The sequence below is a fragment of the Ptychodera flava genome, chromosome 14 (assembly GCF_041260155.1).
Source record: "Ptychodera flava strain L36383 chromosome 14, AS_Pfla_20210202, whole genome shotgun sequence".
Taxonomy (NCBI): domain Eukaryota; kingdom Metazoa; phylum Hemichordata; class Enteropneusta; family Ptychoderidae; genus Ptychodera; species Ptychodera flava.
The window spans coordinates 20,505,250-20,525,253 of record NC_091941.1 but is presented as its reverse complement, the minus strand read 5'-3'; the positions used below and the strand labels follow the sequence as shown (position 1 = coordinate 20,525,253).

Below are 20,004 nucleotides of genomic sequence, written 5' to 3'. Positions count from 1 at the left end.
ACTCTCGTCATCTTTAACCCTAGATTGGAATCAAAGGGCATCCTTTACCTAACACGATGGAACTTATTTGGGATAATTTGATGGTGAAGTTATATCAATTTGATATACAAATGTAATCTCATTTGCTTTTCTTCTTATATGACACACTTGTTTTTATGAGTTTGCAATATTGCAACATTCAGCTGTACGGCACCTAACACTTTTGAGAAATTTGAAAAATATGAACATCCAATTATCCCAAATTAGTTCCAATCGTGTTACCTCCTTTCGCGTAAAGTAGCGCCGGTTTTTATGGATCACTATTGAAAATATGAAGTCTTTCATAAATATACATAATATACGTGATTAATATTTGGGCTATCCGAGGTAATTTTTGCGCTATACATAGGCATTTTCCAGTTAAACTTACGCAAGACTGACTTTAACACGTAGAACGCACACACCGGACAACTGATGAAACCTGTAGATTTCAGGATTATGAAAATACACACGTGACTCACTCGCTGAATGATACGAATCTCAAGTACGCTGCCTTGCAGATTACTATAAAGGGATACTGTACTACCGGCAAGTTCTTCTGCGCACTCTCGCCGGTATTTAATCTTGAGATCCGAGTTACCGATTGCCAACCTCTGACCTGTTAGTGTCTCACGCCACCGTGTTCGCGTAGTCTTATACAGCACAGGGAAGCTAAGCACGATGCCATCGTCGGACAGGTATTCGTTGATCGGCGGCAAACACCGTAAGATCAAAATTTCAGCCCTTGTCGTCCTTCTCCTAGCTGTCGGCATCGGCATAGGAATTCTGTTGGGGTATCTTATAGCGTTCTCCATACACTATGAACCAGAGCCGTCTTGTGGAAGTCCCTGTCAAGATGCTGACCCGACCGTGTCAAGCAAACTCATGGCGTCCATGGAAGCCACAAATATTAGAGGTTTTTTGAGGTAAGTATGCGTTTGCAGTCGCAGAGAGCAATGCAAGTGTACACTGGATCATGTAAGAGACGAAAAATACTGCGTTTTTGTTCGTTTTTTTTGTTCGGTGGAATCTCCATCTGGAAGACGAGAAGAATACCTTACAGTGACACACATTGAAGTTACCTGTTAACAGTTACACAAACAACGAATGTTGCAATAAATTAAGGTGCGCCTGTTCTTGATTGTAATTTATGAATGTCAGATCTATATGGATTACACACTTCGATCAACAAATGTCTTTCAGCTATATAGTTTGGTGTCAGCAATGTGCACGTATCTACATGAAACTAGGTATGCGCCTCATCTGAAAGTTTCAGGGGCGTCTTCAAAAGGGACGTCCATCTTAAACCAACCTGACTTCCCCTTTTATCAGATGAGGACACTAACGTGATTTGCTTCACTGGAAAAGCTGCATACATTCTCCTACGTACTGAAACGTTTGCATTCATCGTTCAACAGATATATGATCGTCTTCTGACGTTAGCTGCAGCATGCTTACGTATACGTACAAAGTTTTGCCACATACGCTAGAGGCTTACGTCATCAAGTGTCATTATCACGTGGACCTTCATTCAGGGCGTTGGTATAGATTGAAAATGACTCGACGATTTTTGCAAGTAGGGAGATGAGATTAAGATCTCTGAAGGATTTATTTTGTTTGATCTTTTTCTGTTGTTGTCACGGAACTACTTGCATGATCTGAAACGTACTTGGCCGTCGTCACTCAGAGTCCGTCATGCGTATTTCCAGAGTAATTTAAGTCATTTTTGTATGAAGCTTCTCATATCTTTTTCATTGCGTCATATGCATTAATAACATTTACCTATCTTATCTCAGTGATCTGTCGAGCAAACCTCACCTTGCGGGCACACCAGAAGACTTTGAAACGGCCGAGTACATCCAACAGAAATGGCTAGACCAAGGCTTAGACTCAGCTACAATATACCCGTACCATGTCCTGCTATCCTATCCAGACGACACAAAACCAAATAAGGTGAATGACCGTAATAATAATTTTAATACCAATGAGGTTTTTGGTGGCCTTTAGGTATAATATTGTTGAAAAACGGTTAATTTTTACAGTGAAGGCCAGCTCAGAATGAACGCTGAAATTGATCGAAATGTTATTTCACTTGTGTAATTGGTTTGTAAAGTTGTATAAAATTTTACTACATAACCAGTACTTGCGCCAAACAACAAAAGGGTGATAGTGTCGTTTCATAGTAGGCTTACAATGTAATTGTTTGATAAAGCAATAAAACCAGTCAGTCGTTAGAAACTGATTTGTAAGTGTATGGAGGGGGGTCTTGGAGGAAAAAGAAACCAAATGTTCGACCATGGCAGACAACTTCAAGAAATGCCAAGGCAAGAGTACAGCGTGACACTGACTAGGCTGCTGCATAATGTGACATGGGGCAGTGCAACAATGTTATACAGACATCTAAAGTTGACCGGACAGTGTTCGACTCCCCGATGTGTGTTTTATTATGAGTCAATATACAGTCCTTTGCTAAGTGCCACTATTTTGGCAAATTCAGGAACAAGTTCTCAAAGCAAATTACACAAACAGAGAACATTTATATCTATTTCATCATCCTCTCTCAGCTGACTTTCACTGTAATTTACTGATGGCTTCATAATACAACAGATCAATTCTTGTTTTAGGGGGTTGGAGTCTTTGCACGTGACCGTATCTTTATTCGCTCATCGTTGCGTTCCGTATACCTTGTACGATGGCTGGTCCCTAATAAATCTACGACAGCCTAAGACAAAAAATCCTAGTGATTTCTCCAAAGCGCCAATCTCGTAACATCTGCACTTTTACCAAGTCGGAGGATGGTTCAGCTCAACATTTGTCCGTGTTTCATATTTATCCAGAATGTGGATAATGGTACAATGACAGTGTCGGACAATCGCGGTAAATAAATACCAGACAATGAAGGCTCCATGTCAGAGCGAAATACTATCTGCCATGTTAACTATGTCTTGTTCTCTGATCTCAGCAATCCAGAAATTGGAATTTTTCCATTATAAAATTTCACCTACCTATCCAAAATGATATTTGCATCAGGAGGGTAGGCAGTGATTTTTCCCCCTCTAGATATGTCATGACCCGTCTCCGGAACTTATTTATTGGCTGTAGGTTCAGATACTCAACGATGATGGCAGTGATAACTATACCTGTGTTGACATGGAGGAAAACCTCAGACCGGAAGATCAAAATCCGAACATCGTGAAACATTTTAACGCGTATTCAGCCATCGGAATGGCACAGGTAAGTTTTTTGTGGCTATTGCTTACGCTATGTAGCCTATCGCCAAACACTCCCGACTTCATTCATATCGGGACCAATCGCAAGCAAAGCATCTGTAGATAACAGGGAAAATTCATTTTGGAGCATATATATATATATATATATATATATATATATATATATATATATATATATATATATATATATATATATATATATATATATATATATATATATATATATATATATATATATATATCGAGGCTCAATCGGAGATCTCATTGCCAGTTTTAGCCAATATCTAGACGTTTTGCTATCTAGCAATTGTTACGTCTTATTTGAGACGAAGTAAGTTTATTATTATTAATGATAATTTCTCAATATTTCTGATTGACAGAGAAGCTATTTATATTTATTTGCAGTTTATTAGCTCTCTTAATGTAGACATGCGACCGAGATGGCCATTTCAGTGTGCCATGATCGGGAGTTTCTCGGGTATGAATGTACGAAGTGCAAAAATTTATAAGGACTCCTGGAAGTGGATGAATGATACATTTTCTAAAATAAACGGATAGATGTAAAAACAATTGATTCAAAGGTTTAATGCGAATAAAACATGTAAACACATATTAAATGTTTTGATGAAATTGTGTTTTGATCTCTTTCCTCTCGGTATGCAAATACGATAAACACAGAAATTTGGCGAGGAGAGTCAAAAAATGATTGGCCGAATCTAACATTGCGTCAGCTAAACTAGGATCATTTTTCGTCTGTATTCAAATTTTACATGGTATTCCTACTCCTAGCTCAATAATAAGCTTCATATCTGCTCTCAATCGAAGGACCTTGTACATAATGGTGATGATATTTGAAAGTATATCTTCTGAACAGCAGGGTTATCGTCATTTATCACACATATTATCATGAGCTACTCAGATAGGTTCACTGGCTATCGTCGACCCGTCAGGCAGTGCCCACCGTCCGCTGTCCGTCGTCCTCCTCCAAAACCATCGCTCAGACATCGTTCATAGTCTGTTTACATGTCACTCAGGATAACTGAACACGGATTTGTCCAAATGCTTAAGAAATTTGCATATGCGATTTTTTTTGCTGATGTTCTCATTTTTAGTCAGACAGCTCCTCCTTTTTCAGTGCTGCTGGTCTGACTTTTTTAAAAAATTCAACGTGTAGCTTCTTAGAGATGAAATTATTTAGTTTTATCATACTTCTCGAAAAAATTACATATGTAAATTTTGCGAACTTTTTCCAATATTTTTCAAGGTTTTCTTCTAAAATTTTCTTGTCCGCCTAAAGTGCTCGTCTTGATTTGTAAGTCGCCAGGGATGACGTCATTCAATATTATTTAATAGTGGTGAACTTTGCGATTGGAATTTTTTTGGGTCCAGTTTACTCATTCTTTCCAAACATCATTTTCTCTGATACTTTGCTCTGCTCTCTGCTCTGACAGTTTTCACATTGATGTGTAGCTTCTTACTGCAGACCTTATCGATAAATTCCCACCTCATTTGTACATTTGAGGGCTAGTTTTCTCATGTTTTGTTAAAACATTGTTTCCTCTTATGGCATTTGGATTACGCCTTTGAAATCCGATATGCAGCTTCTAAAGGGACGCCCTTATATGCCAGTAATTGTGTTAAAGTCTCCGGGAACTTCAAGATGATTTTGCGCGAAAACTGGCAAAAGACAAGTGACTTACAAAAGACTGGCAACCGTTGACATTTCTTGATCGCCACACTACACTTCTCGTGTAAAGCATTTTCAAGTAAATGTAAATCTTTTATCTTTCACGACGATAACGATTGAATCTTTTTTCAAGACGGTAACGAATGTATCAGAAGTTATGAAACTATTGAACGTCAATCAGGTATTTATATAGGTTTTCCTAAAACACCGGTCAGACATCAACCTTGGTAGTTCTTTATGACTTACATAAAGATGAGATGAATTTAAGGTAGTATGCACCTCGAAAGTGAAAGACTTAAACTTTTGCTCTAACTTTCCTCAAGGGATCTTTCAATCATTCTCTTTCAAAATCAAGAATAAAAATAGGGGGTCACCGTGCAAATTTTTGTACTAGAGAAACAAATTGCCCAAGATTTACCGATATTAGAAATTCAAAATGGCCGCCTTCCCTGTGTTAACTCTATGGAGAAAAATAAAAGTTTTCGAATTTCGAAAAACTAAGCCGGTAAAAAGTTTTCTTACACCAAGAGCTTTAAAATGAACCCCCATATGTGGTATATCAGAAGAGAATTGTAAAAGTTTGAGAGTCCGAATGTCTGTCCCCGAGGTGCGTTCTACCTTAAAGGGGCAGGGTCTTTTATCAGCTTTATCTGGACGCAAATTGACTGACTGTGCACGACTTTCAAAGGAGAGCAAAGGATAAAAATCACATAAACAATACATGTCAAGAATCAATAATGTGTAGGACCAGGGACTGAGGACTGCCCAAGGCCTTTAAAAGTAAGCGCGACGTCAATAAATAGTAAAATTGACATATAACATATAACAACTCTCATAAAAATATGACGTTGCTGAGGTCAACAAACCGAGCACTTAGCTGAGCATCAAAAAAGACCTTGTGAACTCTTTTATCTGATGAACCGTACCAAAAGACGGGGGAATAGAACATTACACATTAAATTCCTTTAAAAAATTGTACAAAACGTCAATAAATAGGAGACAAGAGTACTCCCTTCCCGAGCGGCTTGCTTTGATCGGAAGAGTTGAAAACTTAACCAAGGCACGGTCCTTCTATCACCGGTGATAGAGGGATGGGATCTACTATTTTCTACAATAATAAGTTTCTATAAATCCCCTGACCTGAGGCAGTTTTACTTTAAGCCGACACCTATACTGTTGACCATCGACCTTTGTATGGTTTCATAATCATAAGAGGGAAATATATACACACTCTTTCTTACTGTATTGCGCTCCACGGAACACGCCTGTTCTTCCGATCACTGACAGTTGTGGTAGGACTACCGAGTAAAAGATTAAAATTGTTTATGGCCACGTCAATCGTTTTGCAACGGCAGCTTATTTGGATTTATAAAATAAACCAAACAAACCGAAAAACAGTCAAGATAATCAGCGTTTCGTGTACTTTATTCTAGTTCGTCGAACAATAGGGATGGAATTTATGGGTACATAAATCATTGTTTGTCCGTCATACCAAAACAAGATACCTGGCTACGGTAGGTAGCTAAGCATGCATCAGTTCAGACTGAAAGATCCGTCGTTCGGGTGCGCTGTCCACGCTTCCAACAAGGGGAAGGGGGAAGCTTGGCCAAAACTTTTCAATTTAAGTGATGGGAAATGCCATATTTGTGGCCAAGACACACGCTCAAACTTATTTGAGTGTAAATATGTTAAAGAAATCTGGCAGAAATGTATTTCTTTCTTTGTCAGAAAACACAACTTTGATAATATCAATATCAAAAGATTAGCAATTGTAGGAATCGAAAATGATAATAATGCAACATCTGACATTATTTACTGTATTACTTCCTTTGTAAAATATACAGTTTGGAATATTCGAAATTCGGTTATTCTTGATGGGATTAAAGTTTCCCTTCAATCCTATGTCATGCAATTGAAATGTTATCTCTCCTCATGGATGAATACATTGTATTTCACTTATAAGATGATGAACAAAACTGAGTATTTTATCACAAAGTTTTCAAGCCTTGTAAGACTTGAAGGAGAAGAATACATCCTGAATCATTCATATGATGATCTTTGTAATTAAACAGCTATATTTATTTGTTTTGGTTTTTTTTTCAGACAAGACGCATTGTAATTTTAATGCATTCACAGTTATGTAGATTTGTTTTATTTGTGACTATGTGGAAATAAATTTATCTTTTTCAAAAAAAGGGGGGACCGTAGAGTGTCCTCGAACGACGGATCTTTCATTGCAGTATCCGTTTTGTATCCGTTTGTCCCAGAACTAGGCAACCTCCAATCGCGGTCGTGACCGAACTCCGATAGGGTACGACTTTAGAGCGAGCTAGTCCACCAGAAATCAAAAACAGTATGTCTGTACACTGTCAGTGCATGATTGCCTTGACTAAATATGGTACCACAATTAACAGGCAATCCACTCTCAATTAAAGACCAAGGAAATCTTGAAAAAGGCAACCGGTTGACCTTGCAGCTTGGCAGTGATACCATAATAATCTTTTTGAAACAGTCCCTCCACCAACTGATGGGTGGAGTACTGTGTTTTTTATTTTTTTTTACATAAACATGCCAAAGGCTGACTCCATGTCTCCATGAGAAATCATACACTATGTCTGTATGGTTGCAGGGCATGATTGCCACTGCAATCACTGTCCATGATTGTCACTGCAAAGATGCTGTACAATGTCAACAGTAATTGTCTATTCGTGCAACAAACTTCTTCTCTCAATGGACAATAGATTGTCTATTAGTAGTATTGCAATAGTATTTGTTACTAATACTGTTGCAATACAAGTAATAGACAATATATTGTCAATTGAGAGAAAAATGTTATTGCATGGGTAGACAATTCATTGTTGACATTGTATACTAGCATCTTTGCAGAGACAGTATGATAATCTTTTACATAGTTCATCCCCTGCCAGTGGATGGAGGGACTGTGCCGTTGATGATTTACCTAGATAATGTCAAATAAGCTTACTGTCTCGAATAGGATTTTTGAACTTACTACTTACTATGTTTATTGACAATCCTTTAAAATGTGTATGCCATATGTAACGGATACTGTACGGTCGATAATCAGTCATCTCATTTGTCACAGAGAAACAATAAAATACGTATGTTTTGCTGGAGTAAATTTGATCTCAATATGTAAAACATGCATGTATGCTCAGACTATCTCCTGAGAACCGAACATTGTAAGAAATTACCACTTTCTTTTCACTGACATTTTTGCAGTCTTTCTTGCACACCAGAGGGTACCTCTTGGCGTATTTTTACCGGAATATGTAAAAAATGCCTTCATCGAAAGATTTGGAAAAATCGTAACCTCCAAATAATACTAATACTTCAACAGGGGGATCTGGTATATGTGAACTACGCCCGTGTTGAAGACTTCGATTATCTGGCCACAGAACAGCCGACCTTGAATCTGACGGGAAAGATCTTCATCGCCAAATTTGGTAAAATTTTCAGAGGGAACAAGGTAGGAGTTCTGATAAGGAATATTTACTTACCCTGTTGAGTGTGGGTAGTGATTGTGACTGCGTTACATGCAAGATAACTGCCGGTGACTATGAGTTACGCAAGTAGCCGAGAGTCAATACATTGAAGTTCAGCCATGTAACTGATGTTTGTCTTCGAAATCGTCCGGAGAAAATAGGATACTTGCAACATCCTCGTTTGAGTGACACATAAAGTTGCTTACTTGGTAACGCTTTATGTTCATACGGCAAATGAAACTGTATGACAAATGACATTACCAGCCCGAAGATGGTCAAATCTGGTATCGAATATCTATTTCTCGCGAGTCAAAGCTTTATTTCCAGTCAACGGTGTTGCGCAAGCCACATGCGCCAACCCTAGTGGTTTAACGCTTCTAGCTGCTGTCGACCGTGAACATCCCGTACCTATTGCAACATCTGACGGGCCAGTAACTGTATAGCTTTTGACGAATTTTTCAGTATCTCTGTTTCGCACATCAATCGCAAGTTCCCTTTTAACTCCGCAGAGCATGCTGAAACAACTACTATTAAGCTTGTTAACACAGTGTATTCGTGCAAAATGCGTCGGTATTTACATTTGAGTTTTAGTCCGGACCAGAATTCACCTGTCAACAACAATGATGCAGTGTACGCATGTCGGACTGAGCTGAGAAACTGAATAGTGTGTACCTTAATATACAGTACCATGGATAGTATAACAAAAAACTGTAATTGAAATAAAAAAAACAGGAAAAACAACAATAGTTGAAAATCAGGAAAAGTTACATCTAATGGCTTTTTAACAAATCTCAGTTCATGTTCAAATATGAACCCAGTGTAACCTGCAGGTTTCAACTGTCTTGTCCGACCATCACAGGCACTGAACTCTCAAGAAAGAGGGGCGACCGGGTTGATACTGTATTCCGATCCCGCCGACTACGGTAGTGACGACCCTACGGCTAAAGTCTACCCAGATGGTTGGTGGTTGCCGGGTACTGGCGCACAGCGTGGAAACTTGCATGTTAGTGACTACAAAGGGGACCCTTTGACACCAGGATATCCTTCAAACGGTAATCCATGGCAAAGTTACTTGCTTTCCTGGTAGGTGTTTATTCAGATAAAGAAATAAAGGGATGTCAGCTTACTGTCGCAGCTGTTTCCCAACTTTTTTCAACGAAGGGGTTGTTTCCTCTAACTTTCACGTCTTGTTTTACAGATTACATGTCACGTATAGACATGGAAGACACCTACCTACCTGATATTCCTGTTCAGCCAATCGGATACGACGACGCACTTGCATTCCTAAGGTACCATTCACACTTATCTTCACAACGTCCGCTTTTCCGTTGTTTTCCCCCTTTTTATTCGATCATGTCAGATTTAAATGGGGTAAATAGTCTCTTTACTTATAAATGGGACAAGCATGTCTGATCATGGTACCTGGTTTCGCTATTGTTCGTGAAAAATGTTATTAGTGGATACTAAACGAACAATTGCTCTTCATAGAGAATTGGATGGTCCTGATGCCCCAAGCAACTGGCAAGGTGGACTGGGAATCACCTATAAACTCGGACCAGGCTTCACTAGCAGGGGAAGGTTAGTGATGCAACTTTTTCCACGAGAAACGTAAAATAAAGGCCCACGAAAGCGTATATGGTGCAACCGTAATGTGTATGAATGTGTGTATGTATGTATGTATGTATGTATGTATGTATGTATGTATGTATGTATGTATGTATGTATGTGTGTGTATGTATGTATGTATGTATGTATGTATGTATGTATGTATGTATGTATGTATGTATGTATGTATGTATGTACGTACGTACGTACGAACGTACGTACGTACGTATGAATGCATCTGTATGTCTACCTCTGTATGTCTATCTTTGTGTGCCTATCTCTGCTGATGGGTTAAAGGGTTGGTGGATGATGGACAGATGGATGTATGTGCGCATCGTTGTTTGCACACATTGGAGTGCTTTTGTATAAGATACATTAAGATGTGGTAAGGTCTACAGTCGATCCCTTCAACTTACCTGGGATTCTACCACTGTTTCAGAAAAGTCAAGATGGACGTACACACAACTAGAGAAAGGAAGTGGACTTACAACATCGTAGGATTTATCCGTGGTGCTATCGAACCAGGTAGATGATGAGAACTTGTTCAAGAATCCTGTCAGTCTTTGTGAACACGAAGGGATTAGTACTGACCTTAAAGGCAGATCCCCTTCATTTGTGCAAAAGTTCTTCTTGACATTGACTACAAACACCGTGATAGTCCTCTATTTTGTTTGCATTTTGCAACATTTTAACCATACTAATGAAAGTATGTTTTCGGATAAAAATCATAAAGAGCATTCGCCTTCAATAAAATGCTTGGTACTCAAGAACAGGCAGGTGGGAGTTCGGGTAAATTCATTTTTGGAACGAAAGAAAGAGTTTCCTGTGAAAACTGTACCTAGACTTTCTTAAATATATTAGATTCATATGTGTATCATGATGTCTTTAATACCGATGCAATATCTCCCTTCCTGCGTGCGTCTCCCTACAGATCGATACGTGATAGTTGGAAATCACCACGATGCGTGGGTCTACGGATCTGTCGATCCTTCCAGCGGAACTGCAGCTATGCTGGAAATCAGTAGCGCTTTCGGCAAACTTGTCAAGTCTGAAGGTAAATTCGATATGCCCATGTTACGATTCTGGGAGATTAAAGGACATAATCTTGTCCACGTTGAATTTGATAGCCTGATATACAAAAAGAATACATATTTGTAAAGAGGTGATAGACTGTAAGATATTTTCTTCAAGAAAATTATCAGTGTACGCACAAGAAAGTAGAGTCCGCTGCCTTATTTTAGAAAGCTGGAGTTTTCTTTAATAACCCAGAGTGCTCTGCATCATTTGACTGGTTGTTGTGTTTTGCAGAATGGCGCCCTCGACGTTCTATATTGTTCTGTGCATGGGGAGCCGAGGAATATGGTTTGATTGGCTCCACAGAATGGGTTGAGGTGATACGCTTTAGTTTTCAATCGATCTATACTCTTCAAGATCGCCGCTATTGTCAGCTAGTAAAAGTTTTTACATTTGCTACTTGATAGGTTGACGAACCAACAAGAATATTTCCGTCAAAAAGTTCGTGTTTGTCCATTTATGGCTTGATCTATCCGAATTCTCGATTCACCGTGATAGCATGTCACGTGTCGAGGAATATTTGTGCTGCGGCCATCCGCTTGACTTAATAAATCTGTGCTATCTTTAATCTGGTTTAAAGATGAAGGTCTGAATTCAGTGACAAGACATTGTAACCGCAAATATGTACAACAGGTAACGAAGGAGGGCCCACAAAGAGAAATTCTACTGAGTTACCTGATTGGGCCATAATAAAGCATGTGTATGCTAAATTCATCAGGCCAAAATGCTTAAAATCTTAAAATATGCAATGGAATGGAGATACTTTCAGTAGGATGTCAGCATCCAAAAAAACCGAGACGATCTCGCTCGGCCACATTAAAATTTCATTAAAAATCATCATATTCATGCATATATATATTTCACAGGACTTTGCCAAGAACCTAGGCGCTCGTAGTGTCGCATATCTGAACATAGACCAAGCGGTCAATGGTGACTGGTATATGCGGGCAAAGTCTTCCCCTCTTCTCTACCAGGCAATCTTTAATGCAGCGAAAAAGGTGAGCCTTTCTAGAGTTTTCGGAGAATGAGGCACCAGATTGACATGCTGTAAGTGTAGACGTAATATAACTAGTTCCAGAATTGTCAGAGCTATTGCAGGAAGTAGCGGAAACACTGTTCGGTGATAGACTTGTACGAATTGACGACGTTGTGATTTAGTACCGTTGTTCCCGTTGCAGAATTCTATCGCAAACGGAGAAATTATGAACAGACAAAATATTCTATGAATTGCTTTCAGAGGATTTATATTTATTTATGTTTATGTTAGGGATAAAGACAGCTGATTTGTTGGTTTGTTTGTTCTGTTTTGCTCCATTTGCTGTGCAACCCATAATTTCATGTATTTGATGAAACTGACAAAAATGCCAAACATTTGATTTATTATTATTAGACTAGTTCCTCGTAATTACTTTTCTAAGTCTGCTGTTTGTTTGTTTGTTTGTTTGTTTGTTTGTTTGTTTGTTTGTTTGTTTGTTTGTTTGTTGTCATTAATCTGACACTGATCTTGAGGCGACGCAATCATTTGGCATCTAGATGGCGTGGAGTGTGGTGGCTTCTGACATGTTTAGACACTGTCTCATACATTCCCTGGTCAGGACTAATTTTCGTCAACTGTAATTCTCTCTCTGTCTATAGGTGACTGACCCAAGCGACGCAGACAAAACTGTTTACGAAGTGATGGTTGAAAGAAATGGTGACTATGATAATCCAGAGATACCATAGTGAGTGAACTATGTACTTCAGTACACCGAAAGTTTAACATCCCGATGTGTTTGAGGGAAACATAATCCCGGATCGGAGGGATAGCGTTAAGGTAGAACGCGCCTCGGGGACAGATAGTTGGACTCTCAAATTTCTCCAATTCTTTCCTGATCTACCACTTGTGGGGGCTCATTTTAAAGCTCTTGGAGTAAGAAAAACTTTCACCAGCTTAGTTTTTCGAAAATGCAAAATTTAATTTTCCCCCATAGAGTTAACACAGGAATGGCGGCCATTTTGAATTTCGAATATCGCAAAATGTTGAGTAATTTGTTTCGCTTGTTCCAAACTTTGCACGATGACCCCTGATTTTTATTGTTGATTTGGTAAGAGAAAAGCTGAAAGTTTCCTTCCGTAAAGTTTGAGCAAAAGTTTAAGTCTTTCACTTTCGAAGCTCATACTACCTTAATAAAGTTTATCCTTTCTCGTGGTTGCTGATTTCTCACATCCCCAATTTGCCGCCACTTCGATGACGTGTGCAAACTATGGAGCAGATGTGGCAGTATTTGTAGATGATACGATTTCCACTAACGTACTGCCTGTAATCATTGGAGTATTTTCCTACAAATTTAGTATTACAAGTCTGCAAGGTTTTTGACGGACACTTTCAATGCTGTACACAGCAACAGCATGTGTTTAAAAAAAGTAACATCGTTTTTAATCTCTTTCTATCATTAGTGTGAGTAACCTTGGTTCCGGAAGTGATTTCGCACCGTTTATGTATCGCATCGGCGTGCCTGGTCTGGACCTCAGATACACATATGACCGGGTAAGGTGTAGTTCAAGCGGGACACATATTACGTGCATAGGGACGAATTGAAGAAAATTGGCTTCACAATAAACGTTCAAGCTGTTGCATGCTAGTTTCTCGTTGCTAAGACTACGTTCCCCAATAATTGAGGTTACAAGTTGCATTAGCTTCAGACAGGTGAACTAGTAATGGCATAATAGTAAAAGAAGCTTTCGAGAATCTCAACACGGTCCGAAGGTCGGTCAGTAATGTATATGATGATGCCCAATGTCCCCTTCAAACAGGGACCATGAACAACTATATAGGTGAACGGCTCTTTATGTAAAGTTATTTGTACATAAGCTTATACCTACTAGAACGTTTTTATTTATTGGTAACAGTGGCAGGGACCATGAACAACTATACAGATGAACGGCTCTTTATGTAAAGTTATTTGTACATAAGCTTATACCTACTTACGGACGTTTTTATTTATTGGTAACAGTGGCAGGGACCATGAACAACTATATAGATGAACGGCTCTTTATGTAAAGTTATTTGTACATATACCTACTTAGAACGTTTTTATTTATTGGTAACAGTGGCAGGGACCATGAACAACTATATAGATGAACGGCTCTTTATATAAAGTTATTTGTACATATACCTACCTACGAACGTTTTTATTCATTGGTAACCGTGGCAAACGTCTACTACTCTTATCTCCAAAACCGCAACAGTACAGTTCTCAAGTATCGGTAATTCTTTGTAGTATTTAATTATAGTCCAGTTACACAACGTTAACATTGTGTCTCTGGTTTATCTCTCTATATGGCAATTACATATTCAAGGTAATAGTTGTATATGGCATGCAGCAAATGAATAGCAGATAATGGTCTCCCAGTATTTTTCAGTTTCATTTCGAAGATTAATTGTTTTGCAATGTGTATGAAATGATTGTAAATAGCCAGTGTCGCCAAAGATCTCACAACCAAGGCTTGGTCTCACGACACGGTCACAAATAATATACTTTTGTACAAATAGTTCAAAAAGGTGTCGGGAAATTTGCAGGCCATGAGTAACAGAAATGGTCTACTCATTCGTTACCACTATGGTGGGAAGAAGGGTATCTGATCCTGTATATGTCGCAGCTTGTGTATTATACAGTGAATGGGTTTCCATAGATTTTAACGAGTTTTTTGTCTCTTTGCGTAGAGATGAGACCAATGCGATACTAAACCGCACACTGTCATTTATAACATTTTGCTTTATGTAACATGTACTCTTGACTTGCATGAGTTTATGTCCTGCAGCGGTCTAGTGGTAAAAGACAGCAAAGCCATCACTTGACTGAGCGAATAAGGCTATGACACGTTTGTTTCGCTAGTTTGAATATAACTTCCTGGTACAATTTCTTTATTGAGAGGGAATTCAAAAATGCTAACTGAAGACTTTTCTCCATACCTTATTTTTCTAGTCGCTGGGCATATCCAGCTATCCTCTGTACCACACCGCCTTTGAGACCTTTTACGTCATGGACCAGTTCATTGATCCCGACTTCAACTATCATCTCGCTGCGTCTCGTGTCATGGCCGAAATCACGCGAGATCTCTCTGATGCCTTGGTTATCCCGTTCAACTGCCAGGACTATGCGGACAGACTGAAATACGCTGTGGATAGCCTGAAGACTTCCTACCAACAAGACATGGCGGACAATTCGATTAATTTTGGTGAGCATGGCAGAAGGGGCAGAATCAAAATGACGTCACAATTCTACCTTTAATGTGCACAAACCAAATTTGTAGAACATTCTGACAAAATTTCCAGAATTACACGTGCAAGAATGACAAAGTGGGAGTTTGTTACTATAAATACAAGGGCTCAAGGGATCCGACCACAAACCTGGGTAGTAAATAAATCAGCAAACAGACAAAGTCCGTCTCAGTTGCTGTGAGCAGCAATGATGCTATTTTATTAACAAATGTACATGCATCTCTCTCTCTCTCTCTCTCTCTCTCTCTCTCTCTCTCTCTCTCTCTCTCTCTCTCTCTCTCTCTCTCAGAGTCTCTGGATTCTGCTGTGGAAAACTTCACCGCCAGTGCGCAGGAACTATACGAAAGAACTGGCGAAGTAGACAGGGAAAAGTAAGGGAAATATCTCGTCAAAGGTTATTCCTGATAGCTTGAAAGAATATGTTTGTGTAGTCTCGCATGCCAGACCTCGAAACCTGCGTAGGGCGCGAGCGGCGAAGCGAGCAGCGAGTAACCGCAGATTACGAGCGGTTACTCGCTGCTCTCGGCTTCGCCGCTCGCGTCGCATGCAGGTTCGAGGTCTGGCATGCGAGACTAATGTTTGTGGGACTAATGAACCACCTCAGTGTATTACACAAATTCTGGGACTGTTATGAGAACAAAAAATAATAGTACCAGGGGATTACGTCGTTCCTAGCAAGGGCCGTTACAATAAAAGTAAACAATAATATGATAGCGACAGCAAATACTGATATAAATTGGACGTAACTATGTTACCGCGCAAGTGTTTTATTGACAGGTTCATTGTTAATAAACTTTTTGGAACATATGCATATAGTTGCAAGCTCATCTGGTATGATTTGCCATCTGGACTTGAAAGACACATACTTAGCTGCTTATCAGGATTACCACGAAAGCTTGCCTTAACCTTCGTTCTCTTTGCAGTAGCTCTTCTGAGTCACATACATATTGAGAGATGTGAATCGTCAAATACAAAGGCTGTCAGGTGCTGTGAAATGCTATCCAAATCCAACTTATAAAAAACAACAAGGGAAGAAAGAAGGCAGTACAGGTACTATGTACTGGACATTCCGTGTTCAACGATAGAAAAAAAAGATATATGTAGTAAACCAGTCTTTCTTCTTTTAATTTCAGTCCGTTAGCGGTAAGGTCTATCAATGATCAGTTGATGGGAATTGAGAGGGCGTTTATTGATCCACTGGGACTGCCAAGTCGCCCCTTCTTAAGGTAGGATGGAAGAAAAATTTAAAATTCAAAGTTATCATTTCAAGAAGAACCGGTAATGCGTAAAATGTACACTAACTCTTTTTATAATATCAATCCACTTTACCAGCGTATTAATCGCATTATTTGCATAAAAATTACTTGCAGTTTCAAAGGCGTCAGGTTTTGTCGTTCGCCTAGATTTATGACGTATAGATTTATAGGCCGACACCGAATCATTTATTCTACTGCATTTGATCGCACGGCTCTCTCCACAGACACATCATCTACTCTCCAAGCAGCACCAACTACTACGCCAGCGCATCTTTCCCGGGCATCGTGGATGCCATGTTCAAAATCGATGAAGATCCGAACCAAGACGAGAGATGGAAACTGGTTGCTGAACAAATGTCGGTGGCCGCTTTCACCATCCAGTCTGCAGCTTCCACGATGAAAGATTACCAGTTATAGAAACAGTGGCAACCGTTTTATGCTAACTCTCTTGGAAAATCACATAATCGAGCAACATGACATTAATTCAGTATTTTTTGAGGAATGAAAATTTCTTTTGATGAGTAAGTTTATGTTTAAATATTATTGTACAGAGACATATATATTTTCTTATCTGCATGTATTATATAAGTATGGTGAAGCTCAATACAAAGAGATTAGTTTCATCATCTGATGTTACAGTCAGATGTGCCATTAGTACATGGTCACTGGCAAACCTGGACAACAAAGATATCACCATGACCATCACTAGAATACAGGTACACATTGAACTCAAATTCCTGGTAGTGGCCTAGTTTCTTGGGCGGGGTAGCACATTTCATGATAGTTGTGTAGGACCATGGATTTTAAAATTATACCAATGCTGTTGTAAATCTATTTGAAATACCAGCGCTGGCTATTGAATAAACTTCTAATGATTTTGAGAGCAGTTACTTTTCCTAGTCTTTTCTATATACAATGTACGGTAGCCCTCTGATCTCAGTTATGTTTCCTTGCTGTCTTTTCTATATACAACGTATTAAATCCGTCATCCATCAGGCGAAGGCCAAATTAGAGGATCCTCTTGATCTAGACATCCCACTCGTTTCCCAGGGTAACTTGCATATCAATATGAGTCTGAGATCCGAAATATCGCCCTATTTTTGTAAACAGAAACATCATGGCTGTATATGAAATGATTCATGCCAATATCTTGTCTGTTGAAAAATGCGATAGTACTCAACACATAACTGTTTCTTGGTGCTAGGTGTCCTGTCAGATTGGAATCAAAACTTTTCCTTGAAGAAATTTCCAAGGATATCATTATTTCCTAAACTGGCAATTATTTTCAACGATACAAAGTGGCTCGATCTGGACAAATCGCAGTTACTGATTCCAGGTTATGTCGTTCGTGGCGCAATTTCAGCGCAGGTGACGGACACGCGTCCGGAGTCTGTCGAGCGAGACTGGCGGTAGAGCAATCAATTTTCAAGTCCATTGGGAATGAGAATTCGGTAACGTTATATCGGAGAAACAACACATCTGAATGATTGACATCTATAAAATGCAAGAAAATATCGTGACGATTACATCTAGCTGCACTACGGCGACATTGCATAATTATAGCTAACTTCATACACCGAGAAAGTCTATAATGGCGTTAGTTTTGACTGTGCTAGGTGACTGGGTTCCGTATCTACTGAATTCAATACAAACACCATAGATGTCAGGACGCTAAGACTATTCAATTCTGGACAGCTTGCTTCTAAAGCCCGAAATTTTTGCACAATTAGGGAGCCTTCAGTAATTACAGGGGGGTGGGCCGGGGGAATTTCGCGAACACCTGTACCGTAAAATGTGACCCTCCCCCTATACTCCTGTCTAAAATGTGACCCTCCCCCTTGTCCGACATTCTAAAACTTGACCCTCCCCCCCAACCACTGCGGTATTCTCCCCGGGAATAACTAAAACAGTATCAGCTAATTTACATAACAATTGGTTCAATTGTTATGTTGGGGACAAATTACAGAGGGGAGGGCTGGTGTTTTTGGAGAGACAGTCGCAATATATCACGCAAGAATTTTTGAAGAGAAATGGTATTTCATACAGTTTAGGGAGGGTCACCATATTTTGTGCAACTATAAGAAGGCAAGATGTAGCTGATTTAGTGCTTCATCCAAAAATATCAAATCATAATACATAGAGTCTATCAGGCAAATTATTGACAATTTACCCCCACAAAACATGCTATATCTGTATTTTATATATGTTTGATAATGTATTTAAATGTACTTTGCTTGAATAGGGAAGTAAAATGAACATTTGTGTACAAGAAATTAATTTCTGAATTTCATCTAAAAAGTTGGTTCACTATCCATGGTGTTTATGATGAAATTATGAATAGTTTTTTTCCAATACAAAAATAGGTAAATCTTTGCATTTGTGTACTCTTGATTATTGATATTAATTTTCTTAATTAGACTAGAGTGGTTACAAGTCTATGGTTGCGTAAGAAATTTGATTTTGGAATTTAACCAAAATGTCATTCAATACACTATGCATTGGGGTCTATGATGAAACTATGAATAATTTTTTTTCAGTACAAAATTAGATAAATCTGTGCATTTATGTATGCTTGATTATTCACATTATTGTTCTTGATAAGACTAGAGTGGTTACAAGTCCATGGTTGTGCAAGAAATTTGATTTTGGAATTTCACCAAAATGTCGATTCACTATGCATTGGGGTCTATGATGAAACTATGAATAATTTTTTTTTCAGTACAAAATTAGATAAATCTGTGCATTTATGTATGCTTGATTATTCACATTATTGTTCTTGATAAGACTAGAGTGGTTACAAGTCCATGGTTGTGCAAGAAATTTGATTTTGAAAGTTCACCAAAATGTCAATTCACTATGCATTGGGGTCAATGATGAAACTATGAATAATTTTTTTTCAGTACAAAATTAGATAAATCTGTGCATTTATGTATGCTTGATTATTAAGATTATTGTTCTTGATTAGACTAGAGTGGTTACAAGTCTATGGTTGTGTAAGAAATTTGATTTTGGAATCTTACCAAAATGTCAATACACTATGCATGGCGGTCTATAAGTGTGTGCGTATTTTGTTGGTGATTTCCTATTCAGGAAATATCACACGGACAATCAAAGTTTTGGCCATAATATCAGCTTCTGTCAAAAGTGACCCTCCCCCCAAGATAGGTTTATAAAAAGTGACCCTCCCCCTTGAACTGTTTTCTAAAAAGTGACCATCCCCCCAATTCCCCCGGCCCACCCCCCTGTAATTACTGAAGGCTCCCTTATTTATATTGTGGCTTGCAGAAGAGATTACTTTAAACGTGGAGGGACTGTGCTTTAAAGCCACATTAGCTGCGAATTTTACGCATTATATTTATTTTCTTGATTG

At 38.8% G+C, this 20,004-nt stretch overlaps 1 protein-coding gene across 1 annotated transcript; it reads left to right on the top strand.

The window, feature by feature from the left end:
* Positions 1-589: 589 nt before the first annotated feature.
* On the top strand, positions 590-17,520 carry LOC139149701 (putative N-acetylated-alpha-linked acidic dipeptidase). The gene is made up of 17 exons (XM_070721573.1): positions 590-944; positions 1,815-1,971; positions 3,121-3,252; positions 8,294-8,422; positions 9,298-9,490; positions 9,637-9,727; positions 9,927-10,016; positions 10,483-10,568; positions 10,975-11,097; positions 11,352-11,434; positions 11,984-12,115; positions 12,753-12,838; positions 13,554-13,644; positions 15,083-15,335; positions 15,668-15,749; positions 16,512-16,604; positions 16,859-17,520. Exons 1-17 carry the CDS (start codon positions 700-702, stop codon positions 17,049-17,051), a joined length of 2,259 nt encoding a protein of 752 aa, XP_070577674.1. The 5' UTR covers positions 590-699; the 3' UTR covers positions 17,052-17,520.
* Positions 17,521-20,004: the final 2,484 nt, after the last annotated feature.